This window comes from Chlorocebus sabaeus, chromosome 21 (assembly GCF_047675955.1).
Source record: "Chlorocebus sabaeus isolate Y175 chromosome 21, mChlSab1.0.hap1, whole genome shotgun sequence".
Classification (NCBI taxonomy): Eukaryota; Metazoa; Chordata; class Mammalia; order Primates; family Cercopithecidae; genus Chlorocebus; species Chlorocebus sabaeus.
The window spans coordinates 32,855,473-32,879,148 of record NC_132924.1 but is presented as its reverse complement, the minus strand read 5'-3'; the positions used below and the strand labels follow the sequence as shown (position 1 = coordinate 32,879,148).

The window sequence follows — 23,676 nt, the reverse complement described above, 5'->3', positions numbered from 1 at the left end:
CCAGTTAGGCTACTCAGGGGTCAGGGACCCACTTGAGCAGGCAGTCTGTCCCTTCTCAGATCTCAACCTCCGTGTTGGGAGATCCACTGCTCTCTTCAAAGCTGTCAGAGTCATTTGCGTCTGCAGAGGTTTCTGCTGCTTTTGTTTACTGTGCCCTGTCCCCAGAGGTGGAGTCTACAGAGACAGGCAGGTTTCCTTGAGCTGCTGTGAGCTCCACCCAGTTCGAGCTTCCCAGCGGCTTTGTTTACCTACTTAAGCCTCAGCAATGGTGGGCGCCCCTCCCCCAGCCTCATTGCTGCCTTGCCACGAGATCGCAAACTGCTGTGCTAGCAATGCGGGAGGCTCCGTGGGCGTGGGACCCTCCCGGTCAGGTGTGGGATATAATCTCCTGGTGTGCCTGTTTGCTTAAAGAGCAGTATTGGGGTGGGAGTTACCCGATTTTCCAGGTGTTGTGTGTCTCAGTTCCCCTGGCTAGGAAAAGGGATTCCCTTTCCCCTTGCACTTCCCAGGTGAGGCGATGCCTCACCCTGCTTCAGCTCTAGCTGGTCTGGTCGGGCTGCAGCAGCTGACCAGCACCGATTGTCCGGCACTCCCTAGTGAGATGAACCCAGTACCTCAGTTGAAAATGCAGAAATCACCGGTCTTCTGTGTCGCTCCCCCTGGGAGTTGGAGACTGGAGCTGTTCCTATTCGGCCATCTTGCTCCACCCCCCCAATACGAGTATTTGTTTTAATTTGTGATTATTTTAATTTCCTAAAGTAACAATCCTTAGAAGGACACGAGAGTTAGGAGAGAATGGAATAAGAGGATGTTGGCCACCATTCAAAGTGTGTTTCCACACACTTCAGTATCCATATACTAAAAGCCGAGTGTGAAATCAGCTGTGGGGTAAGCATTACTTAACCAAAAAACTGTAATTTGGCAAAGTGAAGCCTGCTACATGGCCACAGCTGGTCTTAATATGCAACAGGGCCATCCTGTCAGCATTAACTATGGCATAGAGCTAGCATTATAAAGCTTTCATTAGTTTGAAAGAAATTTTGTGGATTTACATAGTTGGAAGATGCTGTTGCTTGAAATACTGGGGCACGACAATTTATTTCCCTCTAGCATCTGATACCATTTCACAGCCAAATAAAGCCACTCACGGTTCTGTGTCAAATCTCACCGCCTGTAACTTAAAAATCTTTCCAACAGTTGTAATGGAATATTTAGGTACTCTGCCCTAACATAAAGCAAGTACATATCAGGAAACTATATGTTCTTTCCTAATTATTTCAGTAATTAAAATAGTTAAGCATAATCTCCAAATACCTCAGTCTCCCCATGCAAAATGAAAAGAATACTATTTGCCACATGACTGAAAAGGATGAAGTGACTTGAAATCCCTAGGAAAAAAAGTATTTGTGCATGCAAAATACTGTTTTAAGTAAACTAAGTAAAGGGACACTTGAAGATACTATCTATAAGTTAATGGGAAGGCAAATTCCCAAGGCAATCCTAAGCAAAAAGAACAAAGCTGGAGGCATCACGTTACCCAACTTTGCACTATACAAGGCTACAGTAACCAAAACAGCAAGGCGCTGGTACAAAAATGGGCACATAGACTAACGGAACAGAATAGAGAGCCAAGAAATAAGGCTGCACATCTACAACTATCTGATCTTTGACAAAGCTGACAAAACAAGCAAGGGGGAAAAGACTCCCTATTCAATAAATGGTGCTGGGGTAACTGGCTAGCCATATGCAGAAGATTGAAACTGGACCCCTTCCTTACGCCATACACAAAAATCTACTCAAGATGGATTAAAGACTGAGACGTAAAACCCAAAACTATAAAATGCTGGAAGATAACCTAAGCAATACCATCCCCTACATGGGAATGGGCAAAGATTTCATGACAAAGACACCAAAAGCAATGGCAACAAAAGCAAAAATTGACAAGTGGGATCTAATTAAACTTAAGAGCTGCTGTACAGCAAAAGAAACTATCAACAGAGTGAACAACCTACAGAATGGGAGAAAATATTTGCAAAATGTGCATCTTACAAAGGTTTAATATCTAGCATCTGTAAGGAACTTAAATTTACAAGAGAAAAACAACCCCATTAAAAAATGGGCAAAGGACACGCACAGACACTTCTCAAAAGAAATACAGAAATGTTTCAATTAACTAGAAAAAGAAGAGGAGAAGGATTGCCGTAATTCCATTTTCTGAATTCTCTGGCTGGTATGGCTTAAGCAGAAATGCCTGTCCCTGAAATTCCTTAATCATACAATTTGTTGCCCTGTGTAAAGAAGAATACTACTACCACTGCTACATCATATTTATTGAACATCTGTGGTGTAACTGGCGTTGTTGAATGCTACTTACCCATTTATGCCTCACAATAGCACTATGCAATCGGGATTCTTAGGCTGCCCATTTTAACTGATGAGGAAGCTGAAGTAGAGATCAGGTAAAAAGAATGAATGCAACGCTCTAATGACTAAGTGACTTCATCACTTCCTTAGCATCATTCCAGATTGTCATGATGCTATACTGAGGATGGTGACGATATTGATACTAGGCCATGGTCTGGAATTGGGAATAAACTTCTACCACTAGTATGCTTCATCACCATTTACCTTCCAGTCTTATAAGAACAGGAAGGAGTGGTTAAACACAAATACCAGGCAATCCAGTGTCTCTTTTAATGGTTTAATATACGTTGCTGTACTTTTGGTGAAAATCAGGTGTGTGTCAATTTAGCAAAGTGTTCTGATCACATGCTAATTATTTATTACCTGGTAGCACCGCAAAATCCCCTGCATTATGGAAACAGTAATCCCATTGGTTGACCTGAAGGTCCCACAACATTGAAGACTAGCCAGTGGCTCTTTCATTGAATACTCCTAACTCATAACAAGTTTATTCTTTTTTCCTTAGGAATGTTATCTTTTCATAAGCTGTGTAGTGGCAAAAATCAAAAATGACTTCCAGCTCAAGATAATTCCTTCATATTTTTGACCATGAGAGCCAAAGGGCTAGTCAAGCCCTTTTTCATCAGTTTCAGAAAATTTTCATCAGTTTCCTTTAAACAGGCAATGCCTGGTGAGACCCGATCACCTGCACCTTGATGTCACTGGTTTCCAACAGCACTTTCATACTGTGGCTGACCATCTGCTTTTAGAGCCATTTCATTGTTTCTTTGGCATAACATCACATATCCGTTTCTTAAAAATAAAGTCCATACTCACCTATGAAAATGGAAATAAAAAACATTAAAAAGGACAGAAAGACGTCAAGCTTATGTTTCATTTCCATAAATGGAAACTGCATTGTATCATTGTGAAAGTGTATAAAATATTTGGAAACTCCAACAAATTATCTCTATTAGTAAGTGGGTTTATTGACATAACTGAACATAACAATGTATAACATTTATTCATTTCCCACTGAAAGACTTCCCAGTGAAACTAAAGTAGAACACAGATCCAGGCATTAGGTATTTTCAGTGATGTTTTATGGCTGAAAAGGTGGGTGGTGAGGAGAACCAGAGGCCTTGTCCATACTTGAAATGGGACTCAATATTACCCTGCTGGGCAAAAGAAATAGCTAAGAGATGCAATAGTGCTATGATTGAAAAAAGCCAGGAGCACAAAAGGTGCCAGACAGCTCACTGGTTGAAAACAAGAGCAAACAACACTACTGCTCCCATGTACCAGTATGCTCTGAATCTAAAATAAGCCCTGGCAGCAAACTAAGAATGACAGTCTATTTCCTGTGGTTTATTAAGTTTTTGTTCCGCAGACAAGACTGCCAGAAAAGCAGCTGTAGTTTAAGTGGTCTGGACATTTACTCATCTGAACATAAACAATGATCAGCTCATTCAGATGGCTGGTTCCCCACTCAGCTGTTGAGAATAGGGCAGGCATGGGTCAATCTAGGTCAAACATAAAAGGAGTGAACTGGGGTGAAAGACCCGGGGCTGTGATGGATTCCCTGAGTCACCAGGACCCTCAGCGGCTTAAGGCCCTAAACAGAGGATTCCACTGTCAGCCTTAGCACCATTGCAGTGACCTCCATGGTACTCCACTGCCAATAAATCCATAACCACTGTGAACATTTCCACAGTGTACATTCTCTTAGTGACTGCATTTTTAGACCATACATAAAATTATTAATGTAAACCAAACCACTACACTTAGTGATAAACATGTACTTCATAAATAGCAAGGAATGAAAGTATCCCAAATAGTTGGAAACAACTGAACAAATAAAGGCTCCTACCCCTAAGTTTAAAACAAAAACATTTAAAAGAAATACTGCAACTATTAACTAAAAGATAAGATTTAATAACACAGTAAAAGACACTGAGTTGGGGAGGAATTAATTGCAAAATATATCATTATTTCACAGTGAGGTTTAAGTACTCATAACAATCTTCTGGTTTTAGTAGAAAAGATACCCACTGGTGTATTTTTTTTCACATTTTTTTCCTATAATATCTTCCCCTCTACTATTTCATACAAGGACACTAATGTGGTCAAACATTAAACTATCAATTGACAATCACCCTTTGCTTCCCTATTAGGAAATTACCTTCATTGCTTAACTGCAACTCAAGAGAATTAGGGCACAGTCAACCATGTCACTGATAAAAACAGGAGAAGTACCACATCACATTTATTCCAATCTAAACACACTGTCACAGATGTGGTAAGTGAACTGGAACGCTGGTGTTCCCCAGTGGGTCATCAGCTACATATACATCACATTCTTTTATCAAATCTGGCATTGAAATTTCCTTTTCCATATATAGGTTTAAAAAAATAAAATTAAAAAAGCCACAGGAGCAACCCTGACAGAGAAGTCTTGCATGCAGCCTTCTCCTGAGAAAGTATGTAATCTTAGTTATCCTCGAAGTCAGCAAGCGCTCTTGTACTGTTAATATTAAAAGGAACATAATAGAATGGCCCATTCCAACTAAAACAGTCCTTGAGTCTATTGGTCAGTTCGTTAAATGTCAAGAGTTTTCACATTTTTGAAAAAAAAAAAAAGCTTCTCATTATTTAAACTTTAAGGTATCCTGCATGCTCTATCAGCCAACATAAATGAGTTTCTTGGCGGGTGTGTTAAACTTTACCACCTGTTTACATCCCCCTTTTTGGCAGAGATCACCAAACCAGTGGAGTCCCTGGCCAAGCCTCCTTTGTAATGGTAATAAGTTCCTTTTTCCTTAAATAGAAACAAAACTTCTCTGACACTGAGCAAACAAAAAGCATGCACCCAAATATTTCTGGCCATGTTGGGGGCACAAGGACCCCCTTTCTACCCCCAAATCCTGGCTTCTGCAATGCAATGCTACAAAAACTATTTGCATAGCTGTGTCAAAACCTCCAAGTGAAGACTCCAACCTCAGCATCCCACCATCCATTTGTCCCCTACTCTGGCTTTGACCACCAAGTACCATCCATTTACTTCTTGAGTATTGGGAATTGGGAGATGGTGCCCGAACTGGCCCTCTGTCCCCACTGGCCTCTCTGGCAAGTGCACAAAAGGGCACTTCCCCTGAAGTGGGCTGGTGGGCTTCAGGGAGAGGCGGCTCCTTAGGGCCAATGAGATGGTCTCTACATGCCCTGGACCTAGTCGGCAAATCGCTGCAGGAGATGGTCCTCCCGTCTCAGGCTGCCGCCCGCACCGCCGCCCGCACTGTCCATGAAGCGGTCGCAGGGGAATTCGATGAGGTCCGCCTCACTGAGCGCGCACACGGTGGTGCGCGGCCGGTGAGACTGGAATCCCGAGAAGTCGGCGGACACGCCGGTGCCCATGGAGCGCAGGGGCCGTCGGGTGGAGTACATGTGGCGAACGTGGACCGGGGCCCCGCCCTTCCGCCTAGCCCGCAGCTTCCTCCGCAGCCAGCGAGACGCCCAGGCCGCCAAGGCCAGGAGCACTAGCAGCGCGTTGACTGTCAGCAGGGCCAAGGTCAGCAGCTGGTAGTCGACGCCGCCCCGGCTCCCGGCCTCCGGCAGGGTGACCAGCCCCGCGCAGTGGTCCCGGGGAGCCACAGGACAGACGCGGCCCCCAAGCACGCCCTCCACGCACACCAGGTAGGGGGTGTCCCCGCGCAGCTCGCGCAACGTGGCCGAGTCACTGCGCTCGGGCAGGTAGACAAAGCGGTGGAACTTGGGCTGCTGGCCGAAGCGGTCGAAGAGCAGGCGGAAGCGCGCGCCGCCCAGCGGCCGGGGACTGCGGTGTTCGCGCACGGCCCAGCGCACCGAGGCGCTGTCTGCGCCCACCGCCTCCACCGTCAGGTTGCACAGGATGAACTTGTTGAAGTCGCACGGGTCGGACACCAGCGGCGGCAGCCCGGCCCCCACGTCGGACTGGGCGGCACGCTCCTGGTGTTCCGTGCCCAGGCGTTGCTTCGTCGCGCGCTGCCAGGGGTCGCCGGCGGGCGACGGTGCGGAACCATGAGAGGCCGTTGGGGTGGGCTCCGCGTGGGCGGGATCTACCGGAGTCGGACGGCCCCGCTGGGACTTCTCTTGCCGGTCTAGGAACTGTGGAGCCGGGCCCGCGGCGGCAGTGGCGGAGGGGCTGGGCTGCTGGACGCCTGGGCCCCGCCAACTCAGCCTTAGGGCGCTGCGGTTGCCTACCAGCTCCCTGGCGGCTCCATCCCAGGCCACCCCAGCTAGAAATCCCCCCTGCTGCTGGAGCTGCGGCTGCGGCGGCAGCTCCTCCGCGAGACCTGCAGGTGGCGTCATCTCCTCCCCTGCGGCCGTGGGGAGGGGCCGCCGCCTGCGGTCAGCGGTCAGGGAAGCTGAAGGCGAGGGAACCGCGCAGGACCCGTTTTGCAGCTGCTGGTCATCCAGGTAATCCAGGTATTTGCCTCGCAGGGCCGGGGGGTGGCGACACTGCACGAAGACAGTGAGGAGCCGGCCCTGCGAGTGCCAGTCGCCCATCCAGCGCTTCAGGCCTCGCAGCCGGCAGTCGCAGGTCCAGCCGTTGCCGTCTAGATCCAGCCGATAAAGGGCTGGGCTGGCGGCGAAGATGTCGCCGGATAGGGCGCTGAGCGCGTTGTTGCGCAGGCTGAGCTCGCGCAGCCGGCCCAGGTGACCGAAGGTGGCCGGGTGCAGGGCAGACAACTCATTGCCGCTCAGGTCCAGCGCCTCCAGGCTGTGCAGAGGCTCCAGCAGCGCGGTTGGCAGCTGGCTCAGCCGATTACCCTCCAGGCGCAGCTCGCGCAGGGCCTCCAAGCCCCAAAAGGCCTCCGGCGCGAGGTGCGTGAGCTGGTTGCCCCTGAGCGAGAGCAGGCCCAGACGTGGCAGGTGCTGGAAGACGCGCGGCCCGAGGTGCTGCAGGCTGTTGGCCGAGAGAATGAGGGTGGAGAGGGAGCGCAGCGGTGCGAAGGTGGCCGCGTGGCGCAGGGAGGGCTGTAGCTCGTTGGCAGAGAGGTTGAGGAAGCGCAGCTTGCCTAACTGGGCGAAGGCGTTCTTGCCCAGAAAGCGGATCCGGTTGGACTCTAGATGTAGGTAGAGCAGGTTGCTCAAGGGGGCGAAGACTGCATCCGGCAGCGCCCCTAGGGCGTTCCCGTCCAGCCGCAGCTTGACCAGACTCTCCAGGCCCTCGAAGGAGCCGCGGTTTAGGCGGCCGATCTCGTTCCCGTTGGCGTAGAGGATGCGCAGCTTGCGCAGCGGGGCCAGCGTGCCCGGGGCAAGCGCCTGCAAGAGGTTGTTCCCCAGGTACAGCTCTTCCAGCCGTGAGAGCTTCTCGAAGGTCTTGGGGTGCAGAGAGCGGATCTGGTTGTACTGCAGGTCCAGCCGTCTGAGCTGCCCCAGACGGTGGAAGTCGAAGGCCGTGATGTTGGTTATGAAGTTGCCGCCGAGGCTGTAGGTGAGCACGTCGTGGGGACTCGGCAGCGAGCTGGTCTTGGGCACGACGCGGAGCCCCCTGTTGGTGCACAGGAGATGCTGGGGGTGCTGGCAGTCGCAGCGCTCCGGGCACACGGGCTTGGCCCGCGGCGGGAGCGCGAGGCAGCTGCACACCACGAGCAGGAAGCGCACGGCGCGGGCAGCCTCCATCGCCGCCCGCCCTGCGTGCTGCGGCCGGATCGTCCTCTTGGCCCGCCGGCTCTGTGTCTCCTCTGCATTCCCCTTGGCCTGACCAGAGTCGCTAAATGGCCTCTTTCGGACTTCGCAGCGCCGTCCAGCCCCTCCTCCGTCCTTTGTCCGGCGGCCGGCCCGGGTCTCTGCAGGCGGGCTTCGCCCGGCCAAGTCAGGCGGCGCGGGGCGCTCTGCAGACCCCGGGTGCTACTTGTTGCATTTCTGTGGAAAACTGTTTCTCCGGGTGCGCGTCGGGGGGCGGGGGGAGGGAGCAAGACCCGGCGCTTTTTGTTTGCAGCTGAGTCCGGAGAGTTGGATTCCCTGGTGCGGATTCTCCTAGCCGAGTGGATTCCCCAGCTGCAGGCGGGAGCCGTTCCAAGAGCTTCTCGGGGCGCGGCTTGGCAGCAGAGCCCCGGCGGCTCGGCCTCCGCAGACGGCACCTTCTCGTTCGCGGTCCCGGACGCGGAGCACGGCCCCGGTGCAACAGCTCGGGGAGCACGCGGGCTGCGTCTGGAAGGGACCCAAGTCGGCGAGCGGAGAGCAAACCGGGCGGAAATTCGTTCTTCCCACACTCTGCCCGCGGGGACGCTGGCGGAGAAAGAGGAGACGGCGGAGGGAGGACAGACCCCGGCAGGGGGAGGAGGAAACGCTAAGTGGCTCCGCGTCTGGTCAGCCCGGGATGCCAAGTGAGAAAAGTAGGGATTAAAAACAGCTGTACCGGTCGGACATGCTAGGCCGGGGGCGGGGGAGGATTACCGGGCTAGCAAACGGGATTTGCAGACAGAGACCTTTTTATTTTAGACGAGTAGACCAGCCGCTTCTGAGCAGTGGGAGTGCGGCTGGCCTTCCTCGTTTTTGTCACTTGCTCTTCCAGGTGCCACCCTGCGGGAAGTTTGAGCAGCACGGAGTCCGCCAGCATTCTACAGGAAGTTTGGGGGAGCGCAAGGTTGCCTGCAAAAGGCCATCAGAAGAGGGTAGGTAAACTCAGTCTGACGGTTGCTGCTTGGGTTTTGACGTGGACTAGTAGCTGAGGAGAGACACCACCCGTTTTTAGGTGTCTGAAGGGAGCGTTTACTCCATCCTGCTGTGGGCTAGAACATGAAGAAATTACAGAACTGGTTCTGCCAACATGAAAGTGTCAGCCACATTTTGGTGATTCAGTCCCATTAACTCTCCTACAGTAATAGAGCCCCTGGAGTAGGCTGTGCTCATGTGCACACACTTAATAACCTTCACAGATCCTAAGGTAAACACTCCTTGCAGGGCCCTCCTGCTTTATGCCTGGACTTGCAGTGATCTTCAAAGTCTTTAGGCCCAAAAATGTTTAGGCCTGGCTGAGTTGGGGAAGCATTATTATTTATTATCTATAGGGAATGGAGCATTTAATCAATGGCTCCTTTGGGGTCAGCCCCTGCTGAGAATGAGAATACACAAGGAGGAGTTGTTAATTATTGATTATTGTTTGTTTATGTAAACCATCTTGCTAAAAAATAGGGCCCTGCCCCCATCCAAGGTGTTGAGAAAACATAAGTTTTGAGAACATACTTTGCAACAATGTGGAAAATTAAAGGAAAGATACAGATCCTCACCTCAAGAGAAAGACAATCTAGTCGGAAGGGCAGTGCATTGAAAGGTTAGATAATAATATAAGGCAGTAATACAGAACACTGCAAAAACGAAAATGATTTTTTTTTTTGAGAAGGGATCTCACTCTGTTGCCCAGGCTGGAGTGCAGTGGCATAATCTCCGTTCAATGCAGCCTTGACCTCCAGAGCTCAAGTGATCTGCCCATCTCAGCTTCCCAAGAAGCTGGCACTAACAGGCCCTTGTCGCAATGTCCAGCTAATTTTTGTATTTTTTATAGAGGGAGTTTTGCCATGTTGCCAGGCTGGTATTGAACTCCTCCTGGTCTCAAGCGATCCTCCCACCTTGGCCTCCCAAAGTGCTAGGATTACAGGTATGAGCCACCGCACAGGGTGACAAATGATTTTTAATAATTCCATGTTTCACAGTAATTGCCTCATTTAGCAATTAATATAGGGAAGTGATAGAGGCAAGTTCTGAATTTAGAGAAAGATGAGATCGTTCATGGGTGAACAGGGACCTTGGCTTTGCAGGGAGGTGAGTCAATGATAATTCCAGGAGATGAGCACTGAGGGGTAGAACTGTGATAGTCCTGAGGAGCAGCGCCTGGCCTGAGAGTATGAGGAAGGTGTCTAGAAGAGGGGAAACCCATGCTGAGTTTGAGGGGTGAGTGGTGTTACCTAGAGGAGGGTGAACAGGCACTCAAGGAGGAGAAGCCTGGGGACACATGCAAGGCAGGATTTAGAAACCTCCACATCTTCTGTCTACATATTTAGAGTGAGCTTTATTATTCTTTAACAGTATCATACACCCTAGCTTATACAGTGACTTGAAATAAATATTCCTTTATTCCCCTTTAAGGATTTCAGCAGGTAGCTGATGTAATCATATTTGCACTACAACCTCAAGAGGAATCTCTGCCTAAATAAACAAAGTAGGTGCTATACAAAGAAAATGTTGTCTTCCTAGTTCTTGCCTTCTAGGTCCTTGAAATCTTGACAGCAGTAGGTGTGAGATGTGTGGATAGAGCATCCAGACTGAGGCATTCAGCTATACCACATACATAGGCATCCTGTAGATACTGTGAATGCACCTCCCTTGACCAGGCCCATGTGGGCCCTGTCTGTGGACCTTGTGCTTTAGAGGGCTGTGTTCCAGTCCTCCTCTGGCTGTGTCCCTCCAATAAGAGCGGGATTTCAGGCCTCGAAGGAGATGTGCACACCTATATCCCACCTCCTGCTCGGAGTTCTCTAGACCCTGGAATTCCCCGTGTAACTGCCTAAGTATATGTAGGCTGTCTTCACATCTGTTTTCCCAGTGGCCAGTCATGCCACAAGTGTGTATACTCCTAGGGCCAAGGGAAGACCAAGGGGTCAGCTATGCAAAAAAGAATCTGGAGATGTAGGGTGGAGTTTCCACTGGGAGGCCCCCAGAGGACGCCTCATAATGCAGGAGCCAGAGCTGGGAAGGACAGCTGTGGGCCAGTGAGTGACCTTTCACACTCTAACCCAGGGCTTCTCAAATTTTAAAGACAGGCCTGTCTATATGTAGTTATTTTTGGAGGGAAGAATGTAAATGAACTTTGATTTCAGAAAGTTCAAGAAAAAAATCAGGAGTTTGAAGGAAAGCAGGTTTTGTTTTTTTTTTTTCCTCACTGCAATCTCTGCCTCCCAGGTTCAAGCAATTCTCCTGCCTCAAGCCTCCTGAGTAGCTGGAATTACAGGTGCGCACCACCACACCTAGCTAATTTTTGTATTTCTAGTAGAGATGGTTTCACCATGTTAGTCAGACTGGTCTCAAACTCCTGACCTCAGGTGATCCACCCTCCTTGGCCTCCCAAAGTGTCGGGATTATAGGCGTGAGCTACTGCACCTGGCCGGAAAGTGGTTTTTAGAAATGTTAAGTTCTACTTTATTGTAACATAGGCTATGCTTAATTTTCTATAAGAAGCAGTGCTTTTTAGTAAAAGCAAGGACACAATTGTCTCTAGGTGAATGAATGTCTCTTAACTATGTAAAGTCTTTGTTAATGGATGGATCCAGACTTGATCAGGTTCCAGGAGATTCAAGTATTGATTATACTTAAGTGTATAATTTGCATAATCACAACTGGAAATCCAGGAAGGAATGCCATTCATGAGAAAATACAAGAACTTTGTCATTTCACTTTTGGAAAGCTTGCACTTTAAATCTCAAGTGCACTGTGGGGTAGTTTCAGAGGTCAGAAGCACAAATGCGTTTGGGCTGGGTCCATGACACATACATATGCTGTAAGGACTCTCAGGGGTCTTGCCCGGGCATGAAATCTTCGCGAGCTTGCCACGGTTGTACACCTGTTTCTTCCCAAGCAACCTGTGGTTCCCTTGAACTTCAGCTACAGAGACATGAAGGATTCCAGGCCATGTCTTCAGCAGCCCCTGGATCTGACAGCAGTTGGTCAGGCAGTGCCCTGGTGTGGGATGGGTGAGGGGGAGGAGAGGTCTGGCTGCAGGGGATGCGAGGAGGTGGAGCTAGCCCAGTTCTTCTGGAGCAGCATCCTGGAGCTTACTCAGGCAGCCTGCAGGAATGGTAGCAGTTTCCTCCCTTCATGGGAGCCAACCCCAGACAGGCAGTATGGCCCTTGACACAGACGACATAGGAAACAGGAGACTCCCCAGTGATTAGTTTGCATATTATCAAATGCCCCCCAAAGTTGTCTTTCTGTGAGCTGCATCTTAGCCCCAGCCAAGTTTCTTTTCTTTGGGATCAGAGATATGAATGAGATACCCACTGGTTTACAGAATATCTACCAATTCTCCATTTCCTGGGTAATACAGGAATGCAGGTCCCTGGCTAGGTACCAGCCTTATTAAATCAGAATCTCTGGGCAGCAAAGCTGTAGCATCTGCATTTGTAAGCTTACCAGATGATTTTTATGCACACTTAAGTTTGAGAAAACCAATAGACAATACTTCAAAACACCTATTTATGATTGGCTGATCATGTAACAATAATAATAATGTAATAATAACTGGCGCTTATGTAGTGCTTAGTGAGGGCCAGGCAGTGATCTAAGCACTCTACATAAAATAGTTCATTTACTTCCATAACTACCTGGTGAGGTAGAAATGGTTATTGTCTTCATTTTACAGAGGAGCTCTTTAAAAATATAGGATCCTAGCCCCAACCCCAGAAAATCAGATTTGGAACCTTCATAATAGGGCCTAGAGATTTTATTTAGCACATTACCAGATATTGCGTGGTGAAGACTCAAGCTTAGGAACTGCAGAACTAGAATTTGTAAGGGCTTATTGAGACATTGAAGTATCTCCTTTGCTGGGAGGCTGAGGATAGAAAGAGGAATAAGACAAAGCCGGTACCTTCAGCAAGCTCAGCATGGCTGGGAAGATGAATGTACAAAAGACAATCATCCGGAAGGATAGTACCATCCTAGGGTAATACAGTGAGAATAATATGCTGTCATAGCAATTATTTTTCAAGAGGAAGATAAGGAAGAACGAAAACCTTTGTGGAAAGCGAACACTGTATGTGTCTCAGGCTATTTACAAAGTGACTGTTCCAACACTCTGGATTTTTATGTCCAAGGAAAATCCTTATCCGTTAGTTCAAAGAGACCTGATTGTTTGAAACGAACATGTATAAACAGACTGTGTATCTACAAGAACTGCAGTGAACTGTAGGCACTTCTGCAAGCCAAAAGGGCAAGGCAGATGTGGACTGAGTGTAATGAGTTAGGGAGTAAGACAGATCCAAATGTTGTTTATGGTTACAGTATGGAGTTTGTTTACATGTAACTGAAATTTTATAGCAGTAATATAATGCTGTCTTCCCTTAGAATGAAATTGAGTGAGTAGCCTTAGGAGATGCTCTAGGTACAAATGTATCTCTTAAGTACTAAAATATTTGTCCTGTCTGGGAACCAGAACTGTAATTGTATTTTATGATACCACTTGCCACTATTCTTTTATTTGGCCTTCTGTACATGACCCTAATAACATTTATTTAGCCATTTATATTCCCACCAAACTGGAAGGGCAATAGGCTTATTTTATTTCATTTTTGTGATGCTCAGCAACTATTGTTGAATTGTCAAAGTTTTAGTAAAGATAAGAAAAAGAAACAAAAATGTTAACAGTTACCGTCTTTAGGTGGCGAGAAAGTAAATGTTTTCATTCTACTTTTTGGCATTTTCTAAATGGTATACAAATACTATGTATTTCTTCTAAATTATTTTTTAAATTTTAGTAAGTTTTCCTATCTAATATCTGGTTTTAACATCAATCTAAATCTCAGGAGGGAATTAGGTGAGAATTATTCATATCTCCAGTTTGGAGGAGAGGATGCTAAAAGCTAGAGAGGTTAGCTAACTTCTGGAATGATCCACCACTGTAATGGGAGAGTGCAGACCATGATAGAAACAGATGAGCCTCAGCAGGTTCCCCATTGATATCTGCCGATATGTACAAGCAGTGGGGCCAGTTCTGTGTGATATTCAAACTATTTAACAACTGGTACAGCAAGGGCACCGGCTAGTCAGGTTTGGGCACTGACCGGTCAGGAAAGACAGCAGCCAGGAACAACCAGCCCTGCTGTGCCAGTGTCCAGCAGCTTCAGGTGGACTCGCCTGTACTTGATTCAAATTTCTGAATGATGCTTTAGATGTAACACTTTTTTTCTTGGTAATGATGTTATTTAAAACAATTTGCATAATGCTTGGGCACAATAGTCAGTAACCACGAGAAACAACATACAGAGACTTCTTGGGTCCAAATGCTTCCAAATTGCAAACTTGCCTGGGGCCTACTTCTCTGGGCCCAAGTTCATCACAGTCATTCATACTCAACAATAGCACGTTGATGAGAGGGTGAAGATGATTAACTTTGACAAAAACGTGAGTTTTATTTTCAATTTATAAATCAGAAATGGTCTCCCACTGTCTTCGGGGAGCTGACAGATATACTCAAAGAGAATTTAATTCTTTAAAAGTTCTATTTTTCCACAACTTGATCTGAATTTTTACAATTAATGGCTTAAAACTATTTGTAGGAGGGTACCTCTCTCTCTTTTGAAGAGTTATCAGCTTAAAAGATAAACAACTCGCCCGGGCGCGGTGGCTCATGCCTGTAATCCCAGCACTTTGGGAGGCCGAGGGGGAGCGGATCACCTGAGGTCAGGAGTTTGAAACCAGCCTGTCCAACATGGCAAAACCCTGTCTGTACTAAAAATACAAAAAAATTAAGTAAGTGGGCGTGGTGGCAGGCTCTTGTAATCCCAGCTACTTGAGAGGCTGAGGCAGGAGAATCGCTTGAACCCAGGAGGTGGAGGTTGCAGTGAGCTGAGATCACACCATTGCACTCCAGCCTGGGAGACAGAGAGAGACTCCATCTCAGAAAAAACAAAACAACAATAACAACAAAAACGATTAGTATCTCATCCTGTAAATTTTCAAATATTTATTATCCAAACCTGGATGTTGCATGGGTTATTCTTCCCCTTCCCCAGAGCTGTAAATGTCTCCTTATTCTAATGTCATTGTATAGGGCCCAAATAAAGGAGGCAGCTTTAGACCCATGCTGCCAAAAACTGGGGCTTTATCCTGGCAAGAAACATTCTGTCAGTCTCAGTAATGAAAATAATCTTGGACAGTTAAATAATTGACTTTATACAGTGTAAATACCCTAAAAGTGTTTGCAGATTTCATCAAAAGGCCAAATCTTCTTTTACTTAAAACCAGGGACATGGCAGGAAAGGAAATGAGAGGAAGGAAGCGTCCATCCCCTTTTCAGTCTCTGTAATTTTCTATGAAGATTTGCACTTTGATTTTGCTTAGTAACACCATATGCTGGAGTGGGACGCAAGATCAAAGCCTCCACGTACAACACTGGAGTCCTTGCTGTAGGCAGGATCAATTATTTCTGTTGTAGAATGCTAATAGATCCATAATGACGCTCCCAGCCCCCCATCATCCCTACTTCATATCCAAAATATAATTGAGAAACCTCAAACATGAATGCTTCCATCATCTTTTTCATTGCCTGCTATAATGTGTTGTAGATTGAAAAAGGAAAATGTGTTGTTACCACTTAGATATTTGGAACTGAAGAATGTTCAGAAGCTTAATGTAAGTGATCAGGTTTCATAGCGTGCATGGCTTTAGAAATTTGGAGGATAAGAGTTTGCTGAACACTGCTTTTCTTTGGTTGGTGAGACTGAAGGTATTTTTTCTTCATTTTATTTTTCTCTACAATCAAAATTTTTTTACAGTGAACATTTGTTTTTATAGCTAAAAATCTTCGGTAAAAATGTATATGATGCCATGGTTATCAACTCTTGCTTTCTCCATTGTCCTGCCATGCCCTGCTTCGTTAAAAATGTCTTTCTTAGCAACACTTTTTAAACATCTATCTTGGTACTAGAAGTAACCTTGGTTAGTCAGACAATTTATTGTATACAGTGTAAAACTCCAGAGGCATTTGCAGGTGTCATTTTTTTAAAAATCCAGTGCTTGTCATAAACTACCCATGTGGTGTATGTGGGGTCCACTTGCTATGTTTCTTGCCCTTGAGCCACATCACAGTCTCCCTGATCAGTTGCTCATTTTCCTATCTATAAAAAGGGAGAAATCATACTTGCCCAATGTAAGGGTTTTGTAAAATGTGTGTGAAACTGCTTAGAACACAACAAATGATATGAACATAGAATTGTTGCCAACATTTCAACCTCATGCGTGTCTTTTTTCAATGAGAATCTGAGGTCCTCAAGGGCAGAACCAAGTCTTTTGCACAGCTTTGTAGTGTTCTCTGTAACATCCAACATAGGATCTTTTCTGAAACTGTAGGTTTTTTATGTTAGGTTGAGCTAAAAGCAAGGAAGAGGAAGCCACATTCCCAGGTGACTGGCTTTACTGTCTTTCCTTGTGCATTCTGTCTCTATCTTATTATGGTTTCATAGCCCTTCTCCAGGCCACCTGGGCCCAGAGCACACATCTTAGGCCCACAGGTTCTCTCTGGATAGCTGCATAGACAGGCCTGGATTCTGGGCCAGCTCTGCAGTCATTGAGCTCATAGGGTGAATCACTTGACAGTGCTGGACATTAGTTTCTTGCTGTCTGATGTAATGTCCATGATGATACATCAGTGTTTTCCCAGAAGATTCTTGTCTTCATTAGTGGCCCTTGAGATATGAAAAGATTACATGTAAAGAAAAGGAGCCAGTAGTCAGACTGGCCCTCAATACTATGTCTAAGTCTTGGAGATTCACAGTTCGAAATAGCATATACAAAGCTTTGAGAAATCTTACAGAAAACAAAGAAAGAAATGGGGGATGGGAGATAGAACTGTTGACCTAGTTTGAGGAACACTGGGTTACATGTTTTCAAAGAGCCCTTCTAGCTTTAAACAGTAAGGAATTGATTGCATTTCTTCAGTGGAACACTTTGAATTCATTGAAATTTGTTGATGATACAGTTCTTTGAATACAATGTTTTACATAAAATTGTCACATTCTACAGTGGAAGGTGCTTTTCCACGTTGTGCTTGACCAATTCAGCAACTCATGGTATCCGACCAACCGGTTTAACATTAATCCACAGTGAGCAGGAAAATATTTACTGAAGTTGTCTCCAGTCTCTCACAGTTCTGGAAAGCTTCTTTGCTTTGTCCCCAAGCTGTCACTCAAACTAGCAAATTATTAGACATTTCTTTCCATCAGGATATAGGCGTTAGAACCCCATAGTTGAAAGCACCATTTGGCATGTTAAAGATCTGCGCTAAATAACTGTTGACTCTTCAGAAGTATTATTTAGTCACCAGGCTAACATGGAAGGAGTGTTTCCTGGAAACCTAGCCATTTGGGAAGAAATTTCTATAGTTTCAGTATATAAATTCTTAATTAGCTATTGATACTAGCTAATTAAGCTAGTATCCTTGGGTGTAAGAACCTCATGGGTAATCAGCAGGTGACTCTTATTATTCCCTGAGTGATGGCATGTAAGCACCAGCTTAACTAGAATTTCAGAGTGGTTTTCCATCTGAAACAGGTGGCTACAAACACCTGCCACAGTAATAACCATTAATGACTAGCATTTACAGAGGGTTGGTCATTTGCCAGGCACAGTTCTAAGCCCTCTACGGGTATTAAATCATTTAATCCCTCAAGGACCCCTGAGGAAAGTAGAGTTAGTCCCATCTATAGATAAGCTATCAAAGCAAAGAGAGATTAAGTAACTGGCATAAGGTCACATAGCTGGTAAGTGATGACAATGCTGGGACTTGAATTAATATTTTCTGAAAATTTTTATGCATACTTTTCACAAGAATCTTTCATCACAGTGTCCTTGTCATAGCTAGAGTCACTGATACTTAACATTTTCTGCCCATTCATACATACTGTTTGAACTGTAGCATTTTTAAATATGATTCTTTCAGTGGCAATTTCCATGCCACCAATACCTATTCTCACATATAATTATGTTTGTTTTCTTCATTCCTACTGTAGGTGTGTATTCACGATCTCCACAGTATTACCACTTATTGTATTACTTTCTCCTCCACCATTATATTTATTTTTAAATGAAGATTAGATTTTTATTACAGAAGCAATGTATGTGCAGTGTAGAAAGTCAGAAGATAAAGATAACCAGCAAGAACATAAAACATTTTATTCCCACCCTGGTAGGCTGGACAATGGTCCCTCAAAGATACTTACACCCTAACCCCCAGAACCTGTACATATGTTTAGGTTACATGGCATAGAGGAATTAGGGTTGCCAATGGAATTAAGCTTGATAAGCAATTGACTTTAAAATAGGGAGATTATCTTAGAGTATTGGATGGGCTCAATGTAATCACCAGGGTCCTTAAAAGTAAAAGAAGGAGGCAGAGAAGTTCAGGGTGATGTAATGTGAGAAAGACTGGCCAGCCATTGCTAGTTCTGAAAATGGAGGAGGGGGAGCCAAGGAATGCCAGCAGGCCCTAAAAGCTGGAAAAGGAAAGGAAATGTATTTTCTCCCAAGCTCCAGAAAGAAATGCAATCCTGCCAATACCTTGATTTTAGTTCCATGAGACCCAGTTTGGACTTATGACCTATAGAAGTGTAAGATCATAAATTTGTATTGCTAGAAGCCACCAAATTTTTGGAAATTTGTTATGGCAGCAGTAGAAAACTGATGTACACACCAACCAGTGATTATAACTGTTGACTTTTTATTATATGTATTTCTAGATCTTTTTTTTTTTTTTTTGAGACAGAGTCTCACTCTGTCACCCAAGCTGGAGTGCAGTGGTGCAACCTCTGCCTCCCGGGTTCAAGCAATTCTCCTGCCTCAGCCTCCCGAGTAGCTGGGACTACAGGCGCATGCCACCATGCCCAGCTAATTTTTGTATTTTTAGTAGCAAGGGGGTTTCACCACGTTGGTCAAGCTGGTCTCAAACTCCTGACTTCAGGTGATCTACCCACCTCAGCCTCCAAAGAGCTGGGATTATAGGCATAAGCCACCGCGCCTGGCCTAAAACTTTTTATACACATACGTATGCTTTAAAAAAAAAAAAAAATCAGATCATAATGTTGTAAATTGCCTATTTCCTTGTAGTATTTTTCTTTCCCTGTTAATAAAATTTTATTGCTAATACCTAGGTTATATTCAAATTACCCTAATTCTCTCCCAAATGTCTCCCCAAAACTGGCTTGTCCAAATCAGGATTTAGGTCAGGATCATCCATTACATCTGGTTTGTGTGGTGCTTAGATATTTTAAAATCTAAAATTGTTCTTCTTTTCATCTACTAATTTTTCTTCACAGTACTCGTCTGATTACTTCCCCATACTGTCCAGTATAGCTTGTTCCTCTGTTCTCTGTACTTCCTATAAATTGTGATTGAGGTTTGAGAGTTTGACTGGTTCATGTTAATACATTTAGTCTGGAATACATCTTGGGCACTGTCATATGTTTCAGTTGAAGTTACATAAGAAGACACATGCCATCTAGTGCCCACCATTACTGAAGCTCAGATTATATGAGCTCTTCCTGTGTGACTCCATTTATGTGACATTCTGAAACAATGCTCATCTGTGGTGATAGAAATCAAAACAGTGATTGCCTCTGGGAATGGTGGGAATTGGCTGGACAGGATATTACAGAACTTTCTGGGTTGATGGCAATGGTCTGTATCTTTTTTAGGGTGCTCATTACATACCTTTATAGAATGGTCAAAACTGAATAATTAATATCTGTGCAGCCTTTTAATCGTATAATTTAAATTATGCCTTTAATTTTTTAAAATGCAGCCCTTAGCAAACTCGTTAAGCAGCGACACAGTCCACTTCACTTATTACTCTAACTCTGGCTGCTGTCTTATTCTGAACCTTTTAATACTCTACTAGTCAGTCTTCCACTCGACTACCTGTGACTTTTTAAGGCCTAGGTCTTAGCTTCCCTAGTAAGTAAATGTCCTAGAACAGAGTTATGATTATGCCATCTCAGTGCCCTTCACAACAATGGTTGTCAACCTAGGCTGTGTAATATTAGAATCACCTGGTATGTTAGTTGGCGTTGGCTGCCATAACAAAGTACTATAGACTGGGTAGCTTAAACAAAACAGATTTATTTTCTCACAGTTCTGGAGGCTGGAAAGTCTGAGTTCATCATGCTAGAGTGGTCAGGTTCTGGTGAGGGCTGTCTTCCTGGTTTGCACAGTTTAAGTTTCCCCATAATACGCAGCCAGGATTACAGTATTGAAGGTGGGGTCTGTGGACCAGCAGCATCAGCATTTCCATGTTAGAAATGCAGAATATCCTGGTCCACGCCAGATCTGTGAATTCAACTCTGTATTTTAACAAGACCCCCAGACAGTTTGTATGCACGATAAAGTTTGAAAAATACTTGTCTACAGCATCTTGCATAGTCTCCCAAATAAGTATGCAAATGCTTCATCAATCATTTTTTGTTTGAATTGAGATGGATGCGCCTTTTGTCAGCAAACCAAGTTTTAGCCTTTTTAGTCTTGGAAGCCTGTCATTGTGTGGATCTTGACTACAAATAATTGCACCTTAGCGTGAAGATTTTATGCATTGCCTATATATTATTGTCTGTTAGCAAACAAAACAAAAGCAGCAAATACACCCAGTATTAAAAACAAGTCCTAACGTTTTTAAAAATATACACCCACCCCAGCGATTCCATCCCTATGAATAATTACTTCCTTAGCTTCAGGTAGGTTTTAAAATTGATAATGAAATAGAATATGTACTTGCACTCCAGTTGCAAAAGGAAAGAGAAGTGGCTCTTAGCACGAGCATGAATACTCTGGAACTAATAAATAATTCAGTAAGCCAGATGAAAGGAAAAACATGTGTGCTTAAACAGCAGAGACACCCTAATGCTTAAAATATTCTTATATGAGACTCTGTCTCAAAAAATAAAATAAAATAAATTATTATGGTGAGAAATCAGGGTATTGTTACATATGATAATATGTAGCATATAATGCTAGTTTAAAAAAAAATTATTACAGTAAGTATGCTTAATACCAGAAACATTGAAAAACATGTAGTCTTGATGCTTTAGAAAGAAGTTCAAGGTCTTGTCATCCATCAGGATCATCAATATGGTTGTCAGTGTTGCTCATGAAGTACTAAATAAAAGATTCCTAGCTGACAGACACTAAAAATTATCAATTTCCACCTTCCCTTTTCCCATCTATACCCAATTAAAGGTACCTAATGGGTATAGTTCTTTATTTTTAAGAACTATTAATTTCTAAAACCTTTATATTTAAATATATACAAATATATAATATATACCCTGTTAATTCAGTAGAGTTACACGTTTAAACTCCAGCCTCAGGGATAATTTCTGCTTCTGGAAATTGGTCTTCTCCTTCTCATTTTCCTTTTCACCCTTAATTCATAACTTCTCACTTGTTAATATGATTAAATAGTTTGCTAAATTATATCAAAATGGCTTTCTGCTTTAGCTCATAGCATTGTTATATTCTGTCCAATAGGCTGAAAATAAAAAAATGCTAATCTTTATCAAGCACACATATATGTATACACACAAACAAATTCACCTTTTAAAAAGAGGAAGCCTTGATAGTGTTTCCTATTTAAATTCTATTTCCCAAATGCATAGGGTTGACATTCATCTAATTAGTGATCAGATTTAACCCAACAAGTTTTTATTGAATGCATGTAGTGTGCCCAACAGAAACACACTTTGAAACCCAAAGCCTTTTACATTGGGTATACAGAGAGAACTTATATTCTAAAATTGCAAATTATTGAATAAAGACCTTGCTGGTTACTGGTTCAGTAAAAATTTATTTTAAAAAATTTATTGGGTATCTTTTTTCATTACCTTCTAAAACAACACTAGAAGATAGTGGTATTTCTCCCTTAAACACTATGTAAGAACATTTACATTAATAAAATCATGTACAGCCAGAATTATTAAATGTACTTTTTTCTTTTGGGTAAATCCTTTTTTATACTTTCATTAATTTTTAATGAAAAACAAATTAATTTCTTAAATGGAAACACTGGAAAATCATATTCAATGGAAAGTCTCTATAAGATCTCTCAGAAATGTTTTATGCACATATAAAAATCTGTTTTCTATATAACTTTCTGTGTTACTTTATTCTGGTTTTCCCCCCACAGGTGGAAGTATACCATGTACTCTTCTCTACCTTGGTATTTTTTACTTGAGTAATTTTGGAGATGCTTCCATATCAGCACATGTAGATCACCTCATTTTCAATGCTGTGTAATATTCCAAGTATGGATTCAACCATTGCTATCAATATACATTTAAATGTTTTTCCTGGTTTTTACAATCTTGTAATGAATGATGTTGTAATAAATAACATGTAAATATGTCTTTGCATTTCAGTGCAGAATAGAATATCGAAAATAAAACAGCTATACCAAAGAGATGTGCATCTCTCATTTTTATATATAATGCTCAATTTTCTTCCAAAGAGCTTGAGCCAGTATACAGTTTTTGAGCCAGTACCCAACAGTGTTTGAGAGTGTTGTTTGCCTCGTGGGCACCCATACATTGCTTGAACGATTCTCTCCTTTCTCTCATCAATGTCTCCCTTTCTCTACTGGATCATTCTAATCACAGCACAAACATGTTGTCATTTCTTACATCTGGAAAGAATAATTCCTTAATGGACTTCACTTGCCCTTTCAACTACTGCTCCATTTATGTGCTCCCTTTTGCATCAAAACTTCTAGAAAAATGATGTATAAACTCCATGTCTTCATTTTTCTCTGTCTATCCTCTCAAGTCTTCTCCAGTTAGGACTTTCAGCCTCACTACTTTACCAAAACTGCTCTTAGCAAGTCACTGATGACTGTTGGTATATCTAGTGGTGAGTACTTGGCCTTCATCTTACTCTGCTTGAGCAGCCTTTGATAGAGCTGATCCATTCTTCTTGGACCACTGTCTTCACTTGGCTTTGATGATACCACACCCTCTTCTGACCTTAGCTGCTCCTTCCAACTCTCTGTTGCCGATTTGTTCCTGTATCCACGATGTCTTGATGTTGGTGTGCCCGGGACCCAGTCTTTGGATCTTATCCCTTCTGTGCTCCCTCCCTCAGTGATCTACTGTAATCACATGGCATTAAATACTGTTTCTACCCTAAAGACACCCAAATTGTCCATGGCCTTGATGTCTCTCTTAAACACAAGACTTGTGTCTTGTGCTACCTACTGGACATCTGTACTCAAATACCATAGAGATATATCAAATTAAACATATCTAAAATTTGGTCTTATCCCTAAAACCTGCTCCTCCCATATTCTTCCCCACGTTAGGCAACAGTCATTCCATCCTTCTAGTTACTCAGACAAAAACCCTTACACTCATTCTTGACTTCACTCTTTTGTTCACACTCCAGTCCATTAGGAAGTCTCATTGGTTCTACCCTCAGTAGATATCCAGATTCTGACCACTTCGCATCACTTTAATCTCCAATGCCCTACTACAGGCAGCTGTCCTC

At 44.1% G+C, this 23,676-nt stretch overlaps 1 protein-coding gene and 1 long non-coding RNA gene across 2 annotated transcripts; one reads left to right on the top strand and one right to left on the bottom strand.

Moving 5' to 3' along the window:
- Positions 1–3,367: 3,367 nt before the first annotated feature.
- TRIL (TLR4 interactor with leucine rich repeats) lies at positions 3,368–8,348 on the bottom strand. The gene has a single exon (XM_007981759.3). The coding sequence runs from the start codon at positions 8,062–8,064 to the stop codon at positions 5,629–5,631; it is 2,436 nt and encodes an 811-aa protein (XP_007979950.3). The 5' UTR covers positions 8,065–8,348; the 3' UTR covers positions 3,368–5,628.
- A 2,261-nt stretch (positions 8,349–10,609) lies between these two features.
- On the top strand, positions 10,610–22,595 carry LOC140709649 (uncharacterized). The gene is made up of 2 exons (XR_012090314.1): positions 10,610–11,392; positions 22,325–22,595. It is a non-coding gene; the product is annotated as an uncharacterized lncRNA (long non-coding RNA).
- The last annotated feature ends 1,081 nt before the right edge of the window (positions 22,596–23,676 follow it).